Source organism: Cibotium barometz, chromosome 35 (assembly GCF_041138505.1).
Source record: "Cibotium barometz isolate CiBa-2024 chromosome 35, ASM4113850v1, whole genome shotgun sequence".
Taxonomy (NCBI): Eukaryota; Viridiplantae; Streptophyta; class Polypodiopsida; order Cyatheales; family Cibotiaceae; genus Cibotium; species Cibotium barometz.
Window position 1 is genome coordinate 26933762 of NC_141080.1, and position 19653 is coordinate 26953414.

Consider the following 19653-nt stretch of genomic DNA (forward strand, 5'->3'; position numbering starts at 1 on the left):
ACATTGCTAGATGACATTCTACTGAATACCGAGTGCAACAAAGAAGCTACATTGCTCGATCTTTGTACAGCGAGACAACGAAGGTAGAGGAGGAAAGGTGCATCTTGCATCACATTGAAGGTGTAATTAAATACCACACCATGATTCATACATCAAATAACATGCCCCCTGATGCACAAGAACAAGCAGAACGGAAGCTTAAAGATAAACTTTGTGTCACTAGAGAAGCTCTAGAAAAAGCAAAGGTATGTACTTGGGGGGTTCACTATATGTAAATTCTCTATATCACATGTGTTCAAGGCCTAATTAAAAAACCCCTTATCTCTAAATTTCGCATGAATAAAACACACCCTTTTTCTATTCAATTTGTAAATACCCTCTTTAAATGGTACCCTTCTATATGTAAAAAATGTGTAAAAACAGGAATTTAAAAACTCCTTCTGTTGAACCCACATGCTATGCTTACATATTTATAAGTGACCCCGCCCCCCCCTCGAGGGTACGTATATGTGTTTTCTACATATGAAGAAACTCCATGACATGTTCATTGCCTCTTTGTCTGTGTTTGTAGGCCGATTTAAACCACAAGAATGAGGTTGTGGAGAAAGTAGGTGCTAGTAGATCTTTCATGATGGGTGTGAAGTGAGAGAACTCTAGCATGACAATGATCATTCCACAACCACCAAAGATTCTTCTGTTGTATAAGGATAGTATGCTAATTGTGATAGAAAGTTGCCCAAGGTGTGGCCTTGGATTTGAAGTGGACTAGTCTGCTTTTGGTCTATTTATATTACCTTGCAAGCATGCATACCATACATTTTGCTACTCTCATGTATGTGTCAAAGGCAAGCGCATTGCAGTTGGTTGTAGCCAGGCCATACCTGAAGAAGCAAAAAAAAAAGGTGCTAAGTAAACCACTTGGTCATGCTGCCATGCTTGAAAAGAAAGGTAGCAACCTATACTCTTTAACTGATTTTATTTGATTAGTATTGCTGGGCATTTGTTAATACCACCTTTAAGCACTTGCTATATGCCATCACGTTGGAAACCGGTTGAAACCCATTTGCAGTGCTTCCAAGCTATTGCAGTGGGTGTCAATCTAGTGATTGAAAACCGTTTGTTATGCTCCAACATATAAATTGGTTTTGTCAGCGGACTAAAACCAATAGTCCAAAACCCTTTCAGGTGCTTCTTCTCTTATAAACTTGTTGTCAACCAGTTGCCATTTGTCATACTCTCAATCTATAAACCAGTTTTGTCAACAAGTTGGAAGCCAGTTACCATTTGTCATGCTCTCAATTTATAAACTGGTGGTGGTTACAAACCATTCCAATCCATGAACTGGTCTCAAAGGGGTTGGAAAACAAGGGTTAAAAACCATTAAAGTGGCCCAATTTATAAATTAATTTTAAAACACTTTATCGGTTAACAACCGATGTCTATATAACTGGTTGTCAACTTATAGATTGGTTTTAACCAATGGGTTGTAAACCCTTAGAACCTATTATATGGTTATCAATCGATTGGAAACCTGTGGTAAAAAACCCTTACCCTTAGAGGTGCCCCAACTTATAAATTGGGAATCCACCAGTTGGACAAACCATCAACCGGTTACAAAGCTCTGTGTTGAAAATCACATGCTTTGCTCCCAGCCTCGAAATTGATAGATGAATTACCATGTGTTGAAAATTTGTGTATGGCTTCTTCTAATCATTTGAAAAATGTGCTGCTTCCAACAATGAATCTCAAAATGTGCAGGCTACACTTGAGCACTATCTTTTAGTAGGAAAGGAGAAGTAGAAGTAAGACATAAAAATGTTGATCTAAGTGAGGTTGTGGAGCATAGGCTTCATTTTTCAGATGTAGAGGAAACCCCAGAGCAAATGTCTTGTATGTGGGAAGAATGCCTGTTAGTGTTTTTCGATCTCCATCATCATGCTTGTACATGATGAAACGACACTATTGATTCAATAAGTGTTATAATTGTTGGCTTGGAGCAAGGGGAGGGTGACGTCAACAAGTAACCAAAGAGCACCACTACGAGAACTAAGTTGAGTGCAGGAGAGATGTCACCCATGAGGCATGATGAAAGAATCTCTCCAAGTGGGCACAATCACACTGCAAGCGTAGAACTGGGGGAAGGGTTTTGATCATCAGGGTGAGCTAAATGTTTAACTTTCACCCGTGAAGGCAAGAAGGAGGCTCTACAAATGGGCAAGCTTGTACTAACTGTGTGACACGTTCTAGGACACCAAAAAGGAAGAGTTCTAATGATCAAGGTGAGCATTATTTATACATCATCTGAAAAGACCTAACCACTATCCCTAGTGCTAGCAACTTATGTTTTCTTATTCTTGTAGTTGAAGAAACTTTACCAGATGTGTCAACCTTGCACCAACTAGCCAAGAGGAAGAAGAAAAAGAGAAAGATTGATGTTTTGTTGCCGTCAAGGGATGTGCACTCAAAAGAAGATGTTCTGCTACCTAAGAAATCAGCAACAACAAATGCAGCATCTGGTTTTATAGAGGGTGAGAATAGAGAATTCAAAGCTAGAGATGAGCAAGCATCATGTGAGAATGAGAACGAAGTTACTATACTGGGCTAAAAGAAGCCAATGATTTTATAGAGGGTGAGAATAGAGAATTCAAAGCTAGAGATGAGCAAGCATCATGTGAGAATGAGAACGAAGTTACTATACTGGGCTAAAAGAAGCCAATGATTTAGTTAGTCGAACCTCAAAACCTAAAAGAGGCAGGCTATGCTTGTAGCCATCTGTAACAAAAATCTCCTCTTGTTTACTCCGATGATCTCCCACGATTAATATATTTCAAGTTTCATTTCGCTAGTATCCCTCTACGGTCCTGTTTTGCTATCGTCTCTACTCTTCTATGATTCTATCTGTGTGCTGTTTCCTTCTTTTATCCATGTCCCTCGTTGGCCTTCTCAAGGTCCCTTATTTGGCTATGCACTTAGACTCCTACGTAGTCCACCTCCATTATCCTCCTGCGTAGCTCCTCCTGCAAGGGGGGTTATTACTGGCTTTGCATGGCATGGATGATTGGATCCTTTTCTTTTATTGCCACCTACAGTTTTGTCATCTTTTTTAGGCCATCAGTCAAGCGCATCGCTGTAAGTAGCTGAGAGATTCCTGCATCGAGTTTGTTTCAATGGTTTTCAGAAAGTTCACAACACTGGTGGTAGGGAGATTAGACTACAAAAATCTCCTCTTGTTTACTCCGATGATCTCCCATGATTAATATATTTTAAGTTTCATTTCGCTAGTATCTCTCTACAATCCTCTTTTGCTATCGTCTTTACTCTTCTATGATTCTCTATGCATTGTTTCCTTCTTTTATCCATGTCCCTCGTTGGCCTTCTCAAGGTCCTTGATCTGGCTGTGCACTTAGACTCGGTCCGCCTCCATTCTCCTCTTGCGCAACTCCTCCTGTAAGTGTTATTGCTGGCTTTGCACCACGCGGCTGATTGGATCCTTTTCTTTTATTGCCACCTGCAGTTTTGTCATCTCTTTTAGGCCATCAGTCATGCATCGCTATAAGTAGCTGAGATCTCCCTACACCGAGTTTGTGTCAATGGTTTTCAGAAAGTTCACAACACTGGTGGAAGTGAGATTAGACTACACTTGCCCCAGCTGGCAAGCTTGTCCTTGTTGCTCCTTTCTGTTTTGTTGCTTCTCTAGTTGGTGTGACAGGATGGACTTGCCAATGTTGGCCAAGTCTTCCTTGAATTGTTTACTGCTTTTTGTCTTAGATGCCCTTCTGTGCCCATTATTGGCAGTTCTCCCCTTACTACTATGCTTCTTTTCTCCAAACTCAAAGATCCTCTTCTTCCTCAAGGCTGTTTGTTCCTTTCCCTATTTGGAACCCGCCTGTTCTTGGTGCCTCTCAACTACTTCCTCTTTGGGCCCTCCATCTTCTTTTTGGCCCTCCTCCTTCTCCTTTTCGGCTCCTGCTTGTGCATTGAATAGGGTTGGGTGGAAGCATGGTTAGGTGTGGTACCAAAAAGTGGTATCATGGACACTCCTTTTCTAGTGGTTTTGAGGGTGGTTTGAGGACATTTTTCAAGATTTCAAAAAAAATTTATTGTCTTTGTTTTTTCCCTCCCACGTCTTCTTGTCCCATAATAGCTTCACTAGCCCAATGGCCCATGTCGTTCAACCACTCCTCTCCTTTCACTCTTGTGATTCGAATGACATGATCTTTTAAAAAAATAATTGTCTTTGTTTTTTCCTTCCCATGTCTTCTTGTCCCATAACAGCTTCACCAGCCTAGTGGCCCACGTCATTCAGCCACTCCTCTCCTTTCTCGCTTGTGATTTGAACGACATGCTCTCTCTCTCTCTCTCTCTCTCTCTCCGTCTCCCAACTCCCAAAGCACACATTCAGGCTTTGGACAATAGGTTGCCTTGGAAACACGCTCTGATCATGTCTTTCTAGGCCGATACTTGGAGGAGCCAAGCTGAAAGTTCTCAACATCATGATGTTGAAACTGCCCAACATGAAGCTGAAAATGTTTGACATGGACATGATCATATTTTTTAGCTCCATGCACAACCAATAGTCAGTTTAAATGACGTTAGGCAAGAAGGTCTAAGAGAATCAGAGAATACTAGGCTGCGAGGAAAAGGGAGCATCGATAGAGAGCAAAGAGCAATGTTAGGTGTATTGAACCATCGCACATTGATGACAAGAGGAAAAAGAAGATTTGCAAAGTTGTGGGCTAGCTGTTGGCTTTGACAAAGCGAGGGAATTGACACAGAAACTCAAAAAGAGATTTTCAAGGAGCTCCTGCAACATCCTTCATCAAGTACATGCCCACCTCGACATAAAAAAAAGATGGAGCACATTGAATACAAGTACCATTACATCAAGGAGCTAGTCGTCGAGTACATGTAATAGGCAAGATGTATAAAATGGGGGATTCGATATGTCTAGTATGACTATTCGAGCTATGCCGAATAGTCATTCGATATGTCTAGTATGACTATTCGAGCTATGCCGAAAGTTTTTGACCACCCATAGTGTTCCCTTATACATGCAATAGGCAAAACCAACTAAGTGGGGATGTGATATATCTATGGCTGTATAGCTTTCAAAACTTGCATGTGCAATGCTGTGTTTGAAGAGCCTTTAGAAACAACATGTTTTCCATTCTAGTGTGTATGCCTGGAGGAGGGCCTTCCATTGACCATTTAAAGTGCCAGCGTCGATATACCAACTCATAAGCTAAGGAACGAGCACCCTACATGAGGACTAAAAAATATAAATTTATCGTTGTTTCTTAGGTCAAAAGGGCATGTAAAAAGGCATGATAAAGTACGAGGAGAGCTTGGTTTTTGGACTCCATGAGAGAGAATGTGTGTGTGTGTGTGTGTGTGCGCAAGGACATGCTTGTTCATGTGTGAATCTAAGATGGAGAGACATAAGTGAATGTCAGTGTTGTGTTATTGGGGGGACGAAGTGAATGCAAAGAACAACGTTAATTGATAATATGATGAAAAGAATAAGAGTTCTTGTTCAGGTTCCTTTGGTGCACACTATAGATGCCCATCACTGCACTCACAAGTGTGCTTGCAAAAGAGTCCAATGAATTACTCTAAGCCTAGCATTTTGGATAGTCCTAGGTAGTTTCTCGTGAGCTGTGTCACCTTCCTTCACAATCCACACCATTGCATGCCCCACGAGGTGTGCATCTTGAAGTGGTAGTGCATGAGCCATAATACTGCATAATTAGTAGATGAACAAGAGCACACTAAGCAAGTGATCATGAGTAAATTACGAAGGTCCTAAAGTCGATCAAGATCTCATACTAAAATGAGATCTTGAAGTGGTAGTGCATGAGCCATAATACTGCATAATTAGTAGATGAACAAGAGCACACTAAGCAAGTGATCATGAGTAAATTACGAAGGTCCTAAAGTCGATCAAGATCTCATACTAAAATGATCATTATTAGTAGAGATAATGGTACATGGGTGCCTTATTTATCTATGCACTAATCCTACTTGGATGTTCAGTGTGTTGTTTCACAGTTGAGAAGATTCATGCATAGCCTTGGCAGTTAGCATTGGCAAGTATGTAAGCATGTCTTTTGCTATCTTAAAGGCACCATTGACTTTGCATTATTTTATGCTAGCTCTTTTACATTGTGTTTGATTGCTTTTACAGATAGTGACTAGGTAGGATGCTGACACATGGGTGTTTGCTAGTGGAAAAATTGTTTTCTTCTTGGTGGTTCATGCATTTCATGGCTCAGCAAGAAGGAGCCTACAATGTCTATGATGTTGAATGCAGGGTATTCTTTATAGCTACTCTGGAATGTGTTTGGCTATACGACATTTATTAATCGATCTTGGTATTAGACACAATCATCTTCTACCACATATACTGACAGTCGGAGTGCTTTGACAGTTGCTTGGAATCCCGTGATTCATGCTCGCACAAAGAATGTCGAGGTACATTACCATTGTGTCAGGGAGAGGGTCCCCATACTAGAGAGATTGACTTGACTTATGTGCCTACACATGCCAAGTCTCTTTCTAGAGAGAAGTTTAAAGCTTTTTGCACTACACCCTGTTCACATTTACATCACAAACTTCAAGGGGGTTTATTTGCTATGCTCTTGAAATTCTCTAGTGTGAACATGATGTATCTAGGGGAATCTTTTACCCTCATTGGGTAGGGGTTTTTCCTGTGGAAACACACTCTAGTGTGTTGGTATTTTAGGCTTAGGTCATATAGTGTACTTTGTACTTTCTTTTAGGCTTAGTTCATATAGTGTACTTTGTACTTTTTGTACCATTTCATACAAGAAATGATCGAAGACAAGAATTTACAATTGGAGTACACATCAACATAAATTATGTGGGCTGATTTTCTGACCAAGCCCACAACTCAACAAAAGCATGATATTTGTTACACTAGTGTAGGACTAGTTAGAATCTAGTTCTTAGGTTGTTTGCATTAAGGGGGAGTGTGGAAATTAATGTCGCACAACCTTAGGAATTTTAACATGATTATTTACTGATTATTGTAAAACAGTTGAATTCAATTGAATGCACTTAGAGTTTCTAAGTGCATTCGAAATGTGCACTTAAACTAGTTTTATCCCCCTTTCACAAAAAGTTTCGATCTTTTGATAACTGATCTTGTGTACTTTACACACCTCACGACTAATGCTCTAGCTCACGACCAATGCTCTAGCTGCCTCACGACAATGCTCCATCTACCTCACGACCAACGCTCTCACCTCAGCGAAATCTCTTAGAGCAGGTACCTAATCCAGATCACATTACGATCATAAAAACTAGATTAAAATTACCCTTTAAAAACTAGTAGGCATCGAAAGCGCATTTGTTTCGTTATTTCTTAAGGGTAACACCTGTCGAGTGAAGAAGTCATTATTTAAGCATGTTTCTTTAAAAATATGATAATACAGTCGTCCCTATACAAACATATATATGTATGTTTAATACATATATATATGTACAATGACCTTTGTATTGTCTTATTTGTATAAAAAAACATGCTTAAATATATTTAAACATACACCACAATATACCAATATCTTTATGATAGCCGAAATGCGTGATATACCGATTCCAGTCTTCTTACTTTTTCTTATTCGCATCAAATGGCTACTAGATGCATATATTTTTAATAGCTACTCAATGCGAATAATCGAATTTAAAACGTCCCAAAATGGAATATTGCATCTTTCGGCTATGTGTACCAAATTTCTATATGATTCTACCAGCAAATATAGTTGTGTATGTGTATACACACACACACACACACACACACACACACACACACACACACACACACACACACACACACACACACACACACACACAAATATATATATATATATACATATATTTATATACACATATATAAATATATTTTCATGCTTGCGTCTTCATAGCCATTTGATGCGAATATGAAAATCTAAGAGGTTTGTAAACGGGATATCACGTCTTTTGGCTATCATGACCAAATGCTCATATGCTTGTACTTGAGTTTATATAGAAATGTAAAGCGTATATGTAGATGTGTGTGTGTGTGTGTGTGTGTGTGTGTCTATATATATATATATATATGTATGTATATATATATATATATATATGTATATGTATATATATATATGTATATGTATATATATATATATATGTAGAGAGAGAGAGCGAGAGAGAGATATGCTTATGGATATGTTTTGAAATGTGCAGTTTTTTGTATGGCGAGGACTAAGAGAACTGCCTGTAGTAGGCAGGGAAAGGGTACCGATGTCAGTTACAAAGGTTGCTGCTAAACAGAGGAGAAAGGGAAAGGCTATGCACATTTTAAAACAAGCCAGGTGTAGAAGATTCTCTCAAAGGGTTATGATTTTAAGGGAGATTAGGAAAGCTCAAAAATGTATTGAGCTCTGTATTCCTAAGGCTCCTTTCCGTAGGCTAGTGAGGTCAGTTTTTGATCAACGGTCTCTTCAAATGAGGTGGAAGAGAACAGGCTAGCTTTGTCTTCAGGAGGCAACTAAAGATTTTATTCTAGAATATTTCAATTATATGTAGTTACTGCACACACACATAGAATCACCATCATGGTTAAAGATTCTGAGACTTTGAAGAGAGTTAGGTGGAGATTTGAGAAGCTTCTATTTCTTGCCGAAATAATTGATCGTAAAATGAGAGATATTCTTTTGATACCCCCCTGTTAGGAAGCAGAGCGATGACATAAAGATCACAGAGGTGACACATGAAGTTAATACAAGAGCCAGGGCTGAATTGGAGGCCAGGTTACAACAGCACTGAAGCAGAAGAATGCAAAGGCCATGGAGATGCCTACCGAGGATGATCTTTCAAGGGACAAGTTGTACCAAGAGGAAACTGTAGAATTAGATGTTGTTAATTTACAGGAATTGTTAAAATTTCAGAATGGTATATATCTCTTCGTAGCCCTAGACGATGGGGAGAGACAACTTAGTCTTAACTTGGTGGACCTAAATATACTAAAGCAAGAGAGAGATCAGATCTCTGACTCTATTGTGTATGTTTGTCTAAAGTAAGTTCTTCTTCATCTGAGTTTACTGTATACGTTTGCTTCAAGTTTGACAAATTCTAGTGTTAAGGTTTTTTTATATATAAAATTTGGCAGTTTGGTAAAGTGTAAGATCCCTGCAGAGTCCCAGACAGAAGTTTTTATTCTTAATTCTCAACTGGTTCCTCTCTGCTAAGGATCAAAAGTACCCCACCGGATTACATAAGAAGATGGTTTACCTACTGCAACTTCAGGGAAGTCAACATGATTATTTTTCCATATGAATCAAGGTAAATATACATATTTTTTTATTTTATTTAAAATTTTGATTGATTAAATGTCTTGTTTTTAACTCTGGTTTTTAATGTTTTAGCAATCATTGGACCCTTGTCTATTTGGAGCTAGACAAGAAGATTGTTTGCACTATGAATTCCATACTAGGCACACACCCACCCTGAATTGAGACTGTGAGTCTTGCTCATTTATATTACTCTAAATTACCAAGTCCTTCTGTAATTTTTGGTGTCTTATTAAATTTGTATGCCTTGACAGTTGTATTAAGAGAATGCTTGCCAGCCATTGGCCCTATTTGCCTTGTTGAAGGCATTTTTGACTCTGCAATCAAGGTAATATCTGTGCCATATCAAACAGATGGCTATTTGTGTGGCTGGAGAACTATTATACATGCAGAGTACCTACTAGATAGCCTGTTTCAACGTAACCCTACATGGACCAAGGTAATAAAACTTATTGATCATTTCTACCTTAGCAATCATAAATTTATGCTCCACTAAACTTGATGATTTTTTTCCCTCACTGCAGTCAACTATTGAAAGATATGACAACCTCTTTGTCGAGTGCTATAGAGTGACAATGATTACGGATGATCTTAAGATGTGCTAAGGAGATGACCCCACAGAACGCACCTACTAATTTCCCAGATGAGGTTGAGGTTCTCATTCGACGATGGACCTGTTCAGCCAGAGGCCTCAGCTAGAGGCCACACCAGGGGAAGGCAGAGAAGAGTGTTGAGCAAGAGAGGTTCTCATTCGACGATGGACCTGTTCAGCCAGAGGCCTCAGCCAGAGGCCAACCAGGGGAAGGCAGAGAAGAGTGTTGAGCAAGAGAGGAATGGTGAGGAGGGAAAATGAGAGAAGGACGAGGAGGGCAGAGAAGAGAAGGGTGAGGAGGAGGAGGAAAAAGGACAGAAGGTTGAGGAGGGCCGAGAGGAGGGCAGGGAAGAGAAAGAGAAGATGGATGAGGAGGAGAAGAAAGATGAGAAGGAGAAGATGGATGAGGAGGAGAAGGGTGAGGAGGGCAAGGAAGAGAAGTGTGAGGAGGTGGAGAATATGGTTGAGGAGGAGAAGAAGGATGAGAATGTTGTGGAAGACCAGAACAAGGAGTTAGAAGAGGAGGAAGGAGTTGAGCTCAAGGACACAGATGGAGATGTGGAACATACACCTCAAAAAATTGATGTGAGCTAGTATACAATTTATTTGTAACATTCTTTAAAGACATGCCCACTACATTTATAAGTAGTGAAGGTTTGTAATATTTCTTATAAAACTAAATGAAATGTTTTCTGAATTCAGAGACTGATCATTCTAGATGTAAATGGTCTGCTTCTCAAAAGGAAGTCTGTTCCTTTCAATATTAGCGGGGCGAGAACATTTCGTATAGGGCATATGCACATGATGCTGAGGCTAGGAGTGGCAAATTTTATCAAGTTTGTGCTCTATTTTTACTAGGCTGCCATTTGGTCCTCAATGGCTTTGCAGAACTTGGAACCTATGATCAGAGTGCTTTGCACAGAAACAGGTTTTGAGCCAAGCGACCTTTATTTTATCTATGATCAAAGGGCTTGTGGAGTGCATCCCAGTATGTTTCATCCACGCAAAGAGGGAGTGCCGTTTTACACTAAGCCCTTTGCCATTATCCATCTACCTATTGACATACATAATACTTGATAGATGATACCCTTGAGACGGGGATATTTAATCCAGAGCACACTTGTATATCAGCCCTACCTTTTGAGGGAGATGTAGTCGATGATAGGTTTTTGAACAGACACTAATTCCTTATTTAAAAGGCTTGTACGATTTTTCTGCCACAGTTCGAGAATATGTAAAAAATAATCCATTTAATTGAAGTAATTTCTTATAAATCAAAGTGATGACTCGTATACATTGCAAGCTTTCTTTCATTGCTAATATAAAAAAGAAGTACTGATAATATAAAAATGATGTACATTGTCTTACAATCAAAAGTGTTGACAATATAAAAAAGTACATTGTCTTGGATCAAAAGTACATGGGTAATTGAAGCTACATAGGGGAATGATAATTACTTTGTTCTACAAATCTTTGTAAATAATTATCTTTTCTCTTCTATATGTAGCACCTTTCTTCCATTGTGAAAGAAAGAAAACTCTCATGGCATCTCATGTATATGCATTTGTCTATGATATCTTTCCTCAAATGCTATAGACTGCATAGCTCCCTAATTGAAATGATTGTGAGCAAGGTTGAGTCTGCATCATATACTTCAATATCTGTCACGTTGTTGCCCTCTAAACTGACCGCTTCCTGATCCATTGCAACTAGCTCCCCTTTGATGTAACGAGACCGTTTGTACCAATATGACATGATGAATGTTTGTGTTGCTATCATGTACTTAACATTCACTGTCTCTAATGCGATCTGGCAATGGATCTCTTCATGCACTTTCCTATCCCAGATATTGTCAAGTAAAGTTTCCAAGAATGTAGAATCTAGATTTTTGCAAATGAGCATAGTCTTTGTAATTTTAACCTCACAGACATTGAAAAGCTCCATAAAAATAGTTATTGGTAGGTAGAGCACAATTTTCACTATCCGTGTGGGGCTACTCCCTCGTAGTGATCGCTGCACGTCTTTCTAAAGCTTACTCTTAACAGATTCTATAATGCATGAATCAGGAATTGGCCAATCTATGTGGTTCCAATTTGCTTGGAGAGGCAACTTTTCCAAGCGTCCATTGGTATTGTCTTTGTCCAGCAAATAGTAAAAAGTGGGAAAAAAAACCTGTATCTGCAAGGCTTTCCCCTCATACTGCAGCTGCCCAATGTGTGCATGTACCACAATCATGATCCCAACGATGCACTCAATTGGTTGCCACTCTTCATATGATGAGGGATACACATTTGCATACACAAACAATTGAACCCGAGAATGAGAAGAGTAATTCAATGATTAATGGTATTTAAAATAACAATAATGAATTCCTTTGAGGTTCAGAGGATTACGATTTATTTTATGTGGTTGCAAGGATGATTGATCCTCTTTGCTAAGTACAAGGTCGTTTTGTGCATGTAGACATGTTGCACAAGTACCTCCTTTATAGTTGTCCTTCCGCTCTCTATCTTGAAGTCTTTGAATCTACCCTTCTATGACATTATGAAAATGTTCTTGCTACTTGTATATTTTTTCCTTCTTGGTTGCATAAGCACCCAGGTTCCCTTGGTTATTTGAACTTGTGTCCATTGGTTCTGTTCATTGACTATGTTGGAGATAAGTACAGAAAACACTGATGATCTAGGTCTCCTTGGCCTTTGAAGTGTTTCGTCAATGTTGTCCAATGCAGGGTATGACCGACATGATATGAACCGATGGTTTGTAGCCATTGTTTAAAAAATATGAACCGATGGTTTGTAGCCATTGTTTAAAAAATATACAGAACTGAAAGATTAGAGTTGAAGGATGAAGGAAAGCAGTGCGTAGCTAGGAGAATGAAGAGAGCAAAACGAGAAGAAGAATACATATGAAGGTAGTTCACTTTAAAATTTTCCTCCTCGACAAGAAAAGACAAGATATTGAGGATGAAAAATTCTCCATCTGTACTTGGGCAGGCGTTTTTAATGCAATTTTTGTCAGATTCTCCAAAAAGTTATTTATTTAAGATGAATATGATTGTTTTTGGAATAAATTAAGATTTTTTAAATGAATATAGCTAATTTTCAACGTTACGTTGCTCATTGGTTGGCGGCTATTTTCTCTCTCTTCTAAAAGGCCCTCCAAATGACCTCCGAAATGTTCTAATGATGTGTTTGTGTGTGTGTCTGTTTCTCTTGTAGAGCTCCACTACCCTCACCCAACAAGAACATAGCCTCATAAGCACATATATATATAAGCTTATGCTTATGCTACATGTCCATGCATAAAAAGTAATACATATACTTTAATATGCATGCATACCATAATGAAATCAATAGATTTATATTAAAAGAAGACCTTATCATCACTTAGGGTGTTCCACAGTCCACTATAACGTGCAATAGGAAGACTAGCAACAAAGTGGCGATGTGTTGTGTCTAGTACGACTATTCAAGCTATCCCTAGCAACTTTTTTTTATTAAAAAATGCGCAACTAATTCCTAGTTGTTGAGAGGACTCCTCTGAGAGGAGCTCGCATGCCCTTTTACAAACACCACACCCTACACACACCCGCGGGCAACATTACAAGGAGGCATAATTCGGGGTAGCCAATCCATAACCTCGAGCATATCAACCAAACACCTTAACAATTGAGCTAATGCCCGATGATATCTCTAGTAACTTTCAAAGCTTGCATGTGCAACGCCCAATATGCGAGAAAAACCGAGGTACAATGTAATTGCACCTTCAGAATTTTAAAAATATCTATAAAATTAAAAATTTAAAGGTATAAATACTTGTAAATTTTCAAAGGTTATAAATACTTGTAAATTTAAAGGTATAAATACTTGTAAATTTTCAGAGGTTATAGAACAAAAACCTTCAAATTTTTTTAAAAATATTCATTAATAATTTCTCAAATTGTAGGTGAAGGTTTTGTAAGTTTTGGGAAAATATTTTTTTAAGCAGTGGCAACGTCGTGTTTGGAGAGCCTTTAATAGAAACAACAAAATGTTTTCCGTTTTAGTGTAATAAAACAACAAACATAAGAAAAATGTATGTGCTTGATTTGTTGAGTGTGGGCCCATTCTCCAAGTCTTAAAGCTAGCGATTGGTGACTATTACATGGCAAAGATTAATTTAAAGTGCCAGCGCCCACGAAATTATAAAGTTGTTGTCATTGCTTAGGTCAAAAGGGCGTGTAAAAAGGAATGATACTATGATTGTAGACTGGTGCGTGCTTGTTCGTGTGTGGAAACGAATGTCGGTGTTCTGATATTGGGACGAAGTCAATACAAAGAATGAGGTTAATTAACAACGTGATAACGTGATGCAAAGAATAAAAATTCTTGCCAGGTTCCTTTGGTATGTGGCCGCGCAGGAGTCCAACCAATTATTACTATAAGCCTAGCTTTTCGGATAGTCCTGGGGCGGCGGTGGTAGTTTCTCGTGGGCTGCGTGGCCTTCCTTCACAAGCCTAGCATTTCGGATAGTCCTGGGGCGGCGGTGGCAGTTTCTCGTGGGCTGCGTCGCCTTCCTTCACAATCCACACCATCTGCATGCCCCACGAGGTGTGCATCTCGAAGTGGCAGTGCATGAGCCATACTCCTGCATAATTAGTAGATGATGAACAAGAGCGCATTAAGCAAGTGATCGTCAGTAAATTACAAAGGCCCGGAATCTCGTGCTAAAATGATCATTATTATTAGTAGAGAGAACGGTACCTGGGTTGTCCGCGAGGAAGCGAAGAGCGACCCATCCTCCAGCAGGCACGGCTACGGTGTTCATGGCAGGAGGATCGACAAGGTTGAAGCTGGCAGGGTCCTTCTCCGAGTCGTAGTTGCCTTCTCCCATACCCACAACGTAGAAATTGTAGCCGTGCAGATGGAAGGGGTGGCTCTCAAAGAAGAGAGTCTGGGTGTCTTGGAGCACCAGCTGCACGTTGCTCTTGAAATCCAGCACCTTCACCTTGGTGCCATGCAAGGCGTGCTTGTTGTCAAAGATCAGCCCGGTGTAATTGTATTGGAACAGTGGCATGCTGGGGAAGTCTTCTTGGTAGACGTCTGATGTCGAGTGGGCCGTTCCGGGGCCGTCCCATAGGAGGCCGGGCAAGGAGTAATTGCGGATGCTCTCGTAGTAAGCCTAGATGATACGTCGTGTAGAAGGAGGATCAGCAGTTGTATTAAAGAAGAAAAAACATTCACGATTCTCGATCTATCACTAGGGGTAATTACCTAGGTAGGGGACCAAAATTCAAAGGAAGGTTAGAGGTTATGGCCGGAGGTTAATATGAACGTACGGACCTGTAGGATGGAGACGGTCGGGCTGACGAAGGTGATGTTGTTGACGGACGTGGAGACCTTCTGGCCGCTGGGGCCATGGCAGACGCGGCCGGGCTCACAGTCTTGAACGGCATAGCCGGCGGTGAAGAGGAAGCTTCGGTCCAGCGCCCGAGGGACCCGCGAGGGGTGCTCCTTGGTGTTGAGACTCCGGAGGCTCTTGACGTAGGCCATGGCGTAGTCGGAGTCGTGGGCGGCCGGGAGGTTCGGGAAGTTATCCAGCTGCAGCTCGCGCTCGAGCGAGTCGCGGCCCTTATACGTCTCTTCGTGGGCGCCATCGACGTATCGGAGTATGGCGGTGGTGGTAGTGTTAGGGAAGGGCACGTAGTCGTCACGGGCGGGGGAGTAGACGGAGGCGCCCATCACGTAGTCATCCGGCTGCTGATCGGCCGTGATCAGCACGTCGGCCGTCTGGCCAGGCGCAAGCAGCATGACGTCCGTGGTGTAGGGCTTGCTGAAGGAGCAGTCCGTCTCCACCACCGTCAGCTTGTGCTTGGCTATTCCGAAGAACATCTGGAAGTTCATGGCGGCGTTGATTATCCTGAGTATATACGTCTCGCCCTTCTTCACGTGCAGCACCGTCGTATCTACGTTGTCAAAATATGCAGATCAGCACACTAGATTAATTAATGAGGTTCAAGCCATTATAAGTTCTAATGTGATTTGTATGACATCATGAAAGTTGTGCCAATATATACATCCACGCCTACGTATAACAACCTTGTTGCGAGCCGTTGTACAAGAGGCCAGGCTGCCCATTGATCGTCAAAGCATCTGAGAGGTTGTACCCGCCCCCATCTGCCAGGCCGTACTTCTCCACATCCAGCACGTCCATGTTCCACCATTCGCCTGCATCCATACGGGCACATCCTCCTTATAATGCGCTAATTAAGAGTATTCGATCTCAGTAAGCCATAGGCCCGTAATTAACATCCGAGATAAACTTCTAATCACACATTAATTCAATGCCATAGGAACGGTGCGTACCCAAGAGGATCGGGGACTCCAGCTCGCGTGGGCTTTGTATGGGGAAAGGGAGGGACATCGCCTTCTCCTGCTTGGGTAGGATAATGAAGGCGCCGTAGAGAGTCGCCCGAAGCCAGCTAATGTGGGCGTGCCAGAAGAGGGTGCCGGATTCTCTCACCACCGTGAAGTTGTGAGTGTAGTGAGCCCCTGGCTTCAAGGGACACTGCGTGATGTAGGCTGGCCCGTCGGCCCACACCGAGAACATCTGTCTCACCCCATGCCTGCAAATATGGAGAATTAAGCTGATCAATTAGCATCCATATTGCCACTAATATACTAATTAGGCACCTAGTCGTCTCCGCACAACATATATCATCGAAAAGGAGGAGGGCAATATTGTCGATCTGCATGCATGGATCAGTCACGAGATGATCAATAATTCTGTACGCTAGTAGTAGTAGTATACCAATGGATGCTGACGTTGTCGGAGACATAATTGGACACCTTCACATACACCCGATCACCCTGCCGCACGTAGACAGTGGGTCCTGGAAACTGTCCATTCACTGACACGAGCCGTTTCGTATGACAAAGCCGGGTAACGTTGGTATATTGCACCTGATTAAACGCAGCCATGCTCAATATGAGGTATATAAGAAGCCCATTATACACACTAATAGAGTCGACCTTATACACACTAATAGAGTCGACCATGTCTCACATCGTTTATTATAATAGCTCGACTAATTACTCAATCAGGTATAATAACCGAATTGAAATCATGATACGTCTCTGCGTTGATGTCTAGTCGGTGATCTGATCCAACTACAGCTACTGGAATTATGTACTCATCGGCGGATGAAGTGTTGCGCGCAACATTAATGGGACTTTAGACGTACCTTGAAATGCAAATGGTGTGTCGTGGTGCTGTCCGCATTGGCCACAGAAGAGTCGCTAGAACTACCCAGTACAGTACCCAGCAGCGATGCAAGAACCACCTGCACGCAAATTGTGACGAGGGCAATCGAGTTTTTTCTACATGACGGGGGGGCGGGAGCTGCTTTTGGAGGGTTGAGTTGATGCAGGTAGAGGCTGGCCGGCATATCAGGGAGAGAGAACCTATCCCCAAAGAAATTGAAGGCTAGCTGGTCCTAGTATTATAATTTAATCAAGGCACTCACGTAGACAGACTACCGAGAGGGTACTAGATATATATAGTCTGGGCAACAAATAGCTAGTATTAGACAAGGAAAGAGGTTGATCAACAAGAGAGAGGGGCTCGAACTAATGATGATATATATGCCGGAGTGAGGCTGCGAAAAGAAAGAAGAACCGAAATGGATGATGGTGGATGTTGCCTCGTTAATTGTTTGTTACAGCTTAAATAGGGGTGGGTGTTCCGATCAGCAGCCTCCTTAGTTTGGACGACAACGAGGACAAGGTCCTCGATTGGCTTAGTTTATGACGGGAGTATGCAGAACACGCGGAGATTTGCACAAGCGGTTTGTCCATCACACACAGAGTTCAAAGAGGTTTTTGACTGTCGCCCCGCAAGCGCTAATATATAATATAGTAGTTGAAACTGGTTTATCGGAGGAATGAGTCAATACATCATTAATTAATGGTCCCCATTTCAAACAATTATTTCTACACTGGTTGGTTAGTAGGACTAATTTGAGTAAGCAACCGCCTGCTCTCGTAGACAATTCAACCCCTGAGGTTAGTACACTGGTTGGTTAGTAGGACTAATCTGAGTAATCAACCGCCTGCCCTCGTAGACAATTCAACCCCTGATGCTAACCTGCATAAAAATAGAAGTGAAAAAATCCACACGATAAGATATCAAAAACCAGGTACCGTTCCAATATTGTTTACTTGTGAAATAGCCTTCCCTTTTGGCCCTATCATGACCAAGGAAATCTTTCTAGAAGCTTTTGTTGACTAGCTAAATAATCATATCTACTTATATCACTCGAAAATTAAGGATATTGAATAAGATAGGCATGCCAATTATACATGATTGAAGGTAAACATAGCCGCGCCCAGAGTCCTACAAGAAGAAAGAAAATTTGGAAGTGGGGAATTTTGTGGCACAACTATGCACACATCTACCGGCATACGACTATAGCCATGCAGGAACCACGTGCATAGTTGTGTGTATAGCCACACTCCACCCCCTTTTCTTTCTTATTATTATAGATGTAATGAACTTTGAAAACATTGACATGTACAAGCCCAAAATAAAAAACAAACATTCATGAGAGTCCAAAAAAGAAGAAGTTCAAAGGAGATGTGAATAGCACATGTACATATATATAAGCCCAAGAAAGATGTTACAGAATAAAGTGGTGAAATGAAGCAGGGTGGTTATACAACAAGGGTCCTCACTTTGGTTCACCTTCTAAGATTTTTCATAGCAAAAAAAAATTAAAATTTCTACTAAACTCACCAATTGGCAAAGGAATTTGACATTGAGCTCTTCTAATGAAACACCACACTGTTAATAGTGCACTTAAACAAGAATGGTCCGATTGATAATCAAAAATTTCAAACATAAAATTTTTTGCATCACAAATATAGTGTATCTAACATGTCCCAAACTTGAACATGTAGACAATATGATCATAAAATGTTAATAACTTCCTTTTTTTAAAAACTCCAATCCTATCCCACTTTTAACGTAGGAAAGGTATGTAATGGTGATATTAACTTATATGTAATTTTTATTTTAAATTGATTATTATATGTATAAAATAAAAATAGTTTTTTTTTCTACAATACATTTTTATAATAAAAAATATATATTTTTACTGGATTGAATGACTTAAGGACCTTGGGCCTATTATTCATATGAGACCATTCACTTTGTTACAAACCATCCCCACCCCCAAGAGGATGGTTTGTAACAAAGTGAATGGTCTCATATGCATAATGGGCCCAAGGCCAATGGACCATGTCCATGGACAATGTACATATATCAAATGTGCCATAATTGGAGAGTAACTTTGATAATCATTGGAATACAAGACATTACTCTCTTTTCTCTCTAAACCTAGACTAATCTCCTTAATCTAAACTAATCCAAGACTAATCTAGGCTAATGAGACTAGCTACTTTCTTTCACGTTGTCCTCATAATTACATGTAAGTACAACCACAATTCACATGGATGGAGTATATGATAATGGACTCATGTTGAACTTTAAGCTCATGCTCACACCATGTATGGGAAGCCAAAGGGTCCTTACATATGGCTATTAACTACCCACCAAAGAGCCCTCAAAATAAGCCACAACATCTACCCCATAATGGCATAAGAGCCTTGTGTAGATTCCAAACATTATGCATCCAATTCCCAAGGGTAGAGGGCTATCCACAGTGAATTT

At 40.6% G+C, this 19653-nt stretch overlaps 1 protein-coding gene across 2 annotated transcripts; it reads right to left on the reverse strand.

The window, feature by feature from the left end:
• Window positions 1-14009: 14009 nt before the first annotated feature.
• Window positions 14010-17677, reverse strand: LOC147618280 (laccase-4-like). 2 transcript variants are annotated; one of them, XM_086775125.1, is made up of 8 exons: window positions 17168-17677; window positions 16735-16886; window positions 16290-16549; window positions 16023-16151; window positions 15267-15889; window positions 14688-15105; window positions 14497-14571; window positions 14010-14426 (listed from the first exon to the last, which is right to left on the reverse strand). In XM_086775125.1, the coding sequence occupies exons 1-8, from the start codon at window positions 17369-17371 to the stop codon at window positions 14371-14373; spliced, it is 1917 nt and encodes a 638-aa protein (XP_086631251.1). In that variant the 5' UTR covers window positions 17372-17677; the 3' UTR covers window positions 14010-14370. The 2 variants fall into 2 exon arrangements, with proteins under 2 accessions (XP_086631251.1, XP_086631250.1); XM_086775124.1 differs by having other exon boundaries at window positions 14010-14571.
• Window positions 17678-19653: the final 1976 nt, after the last annotated feature.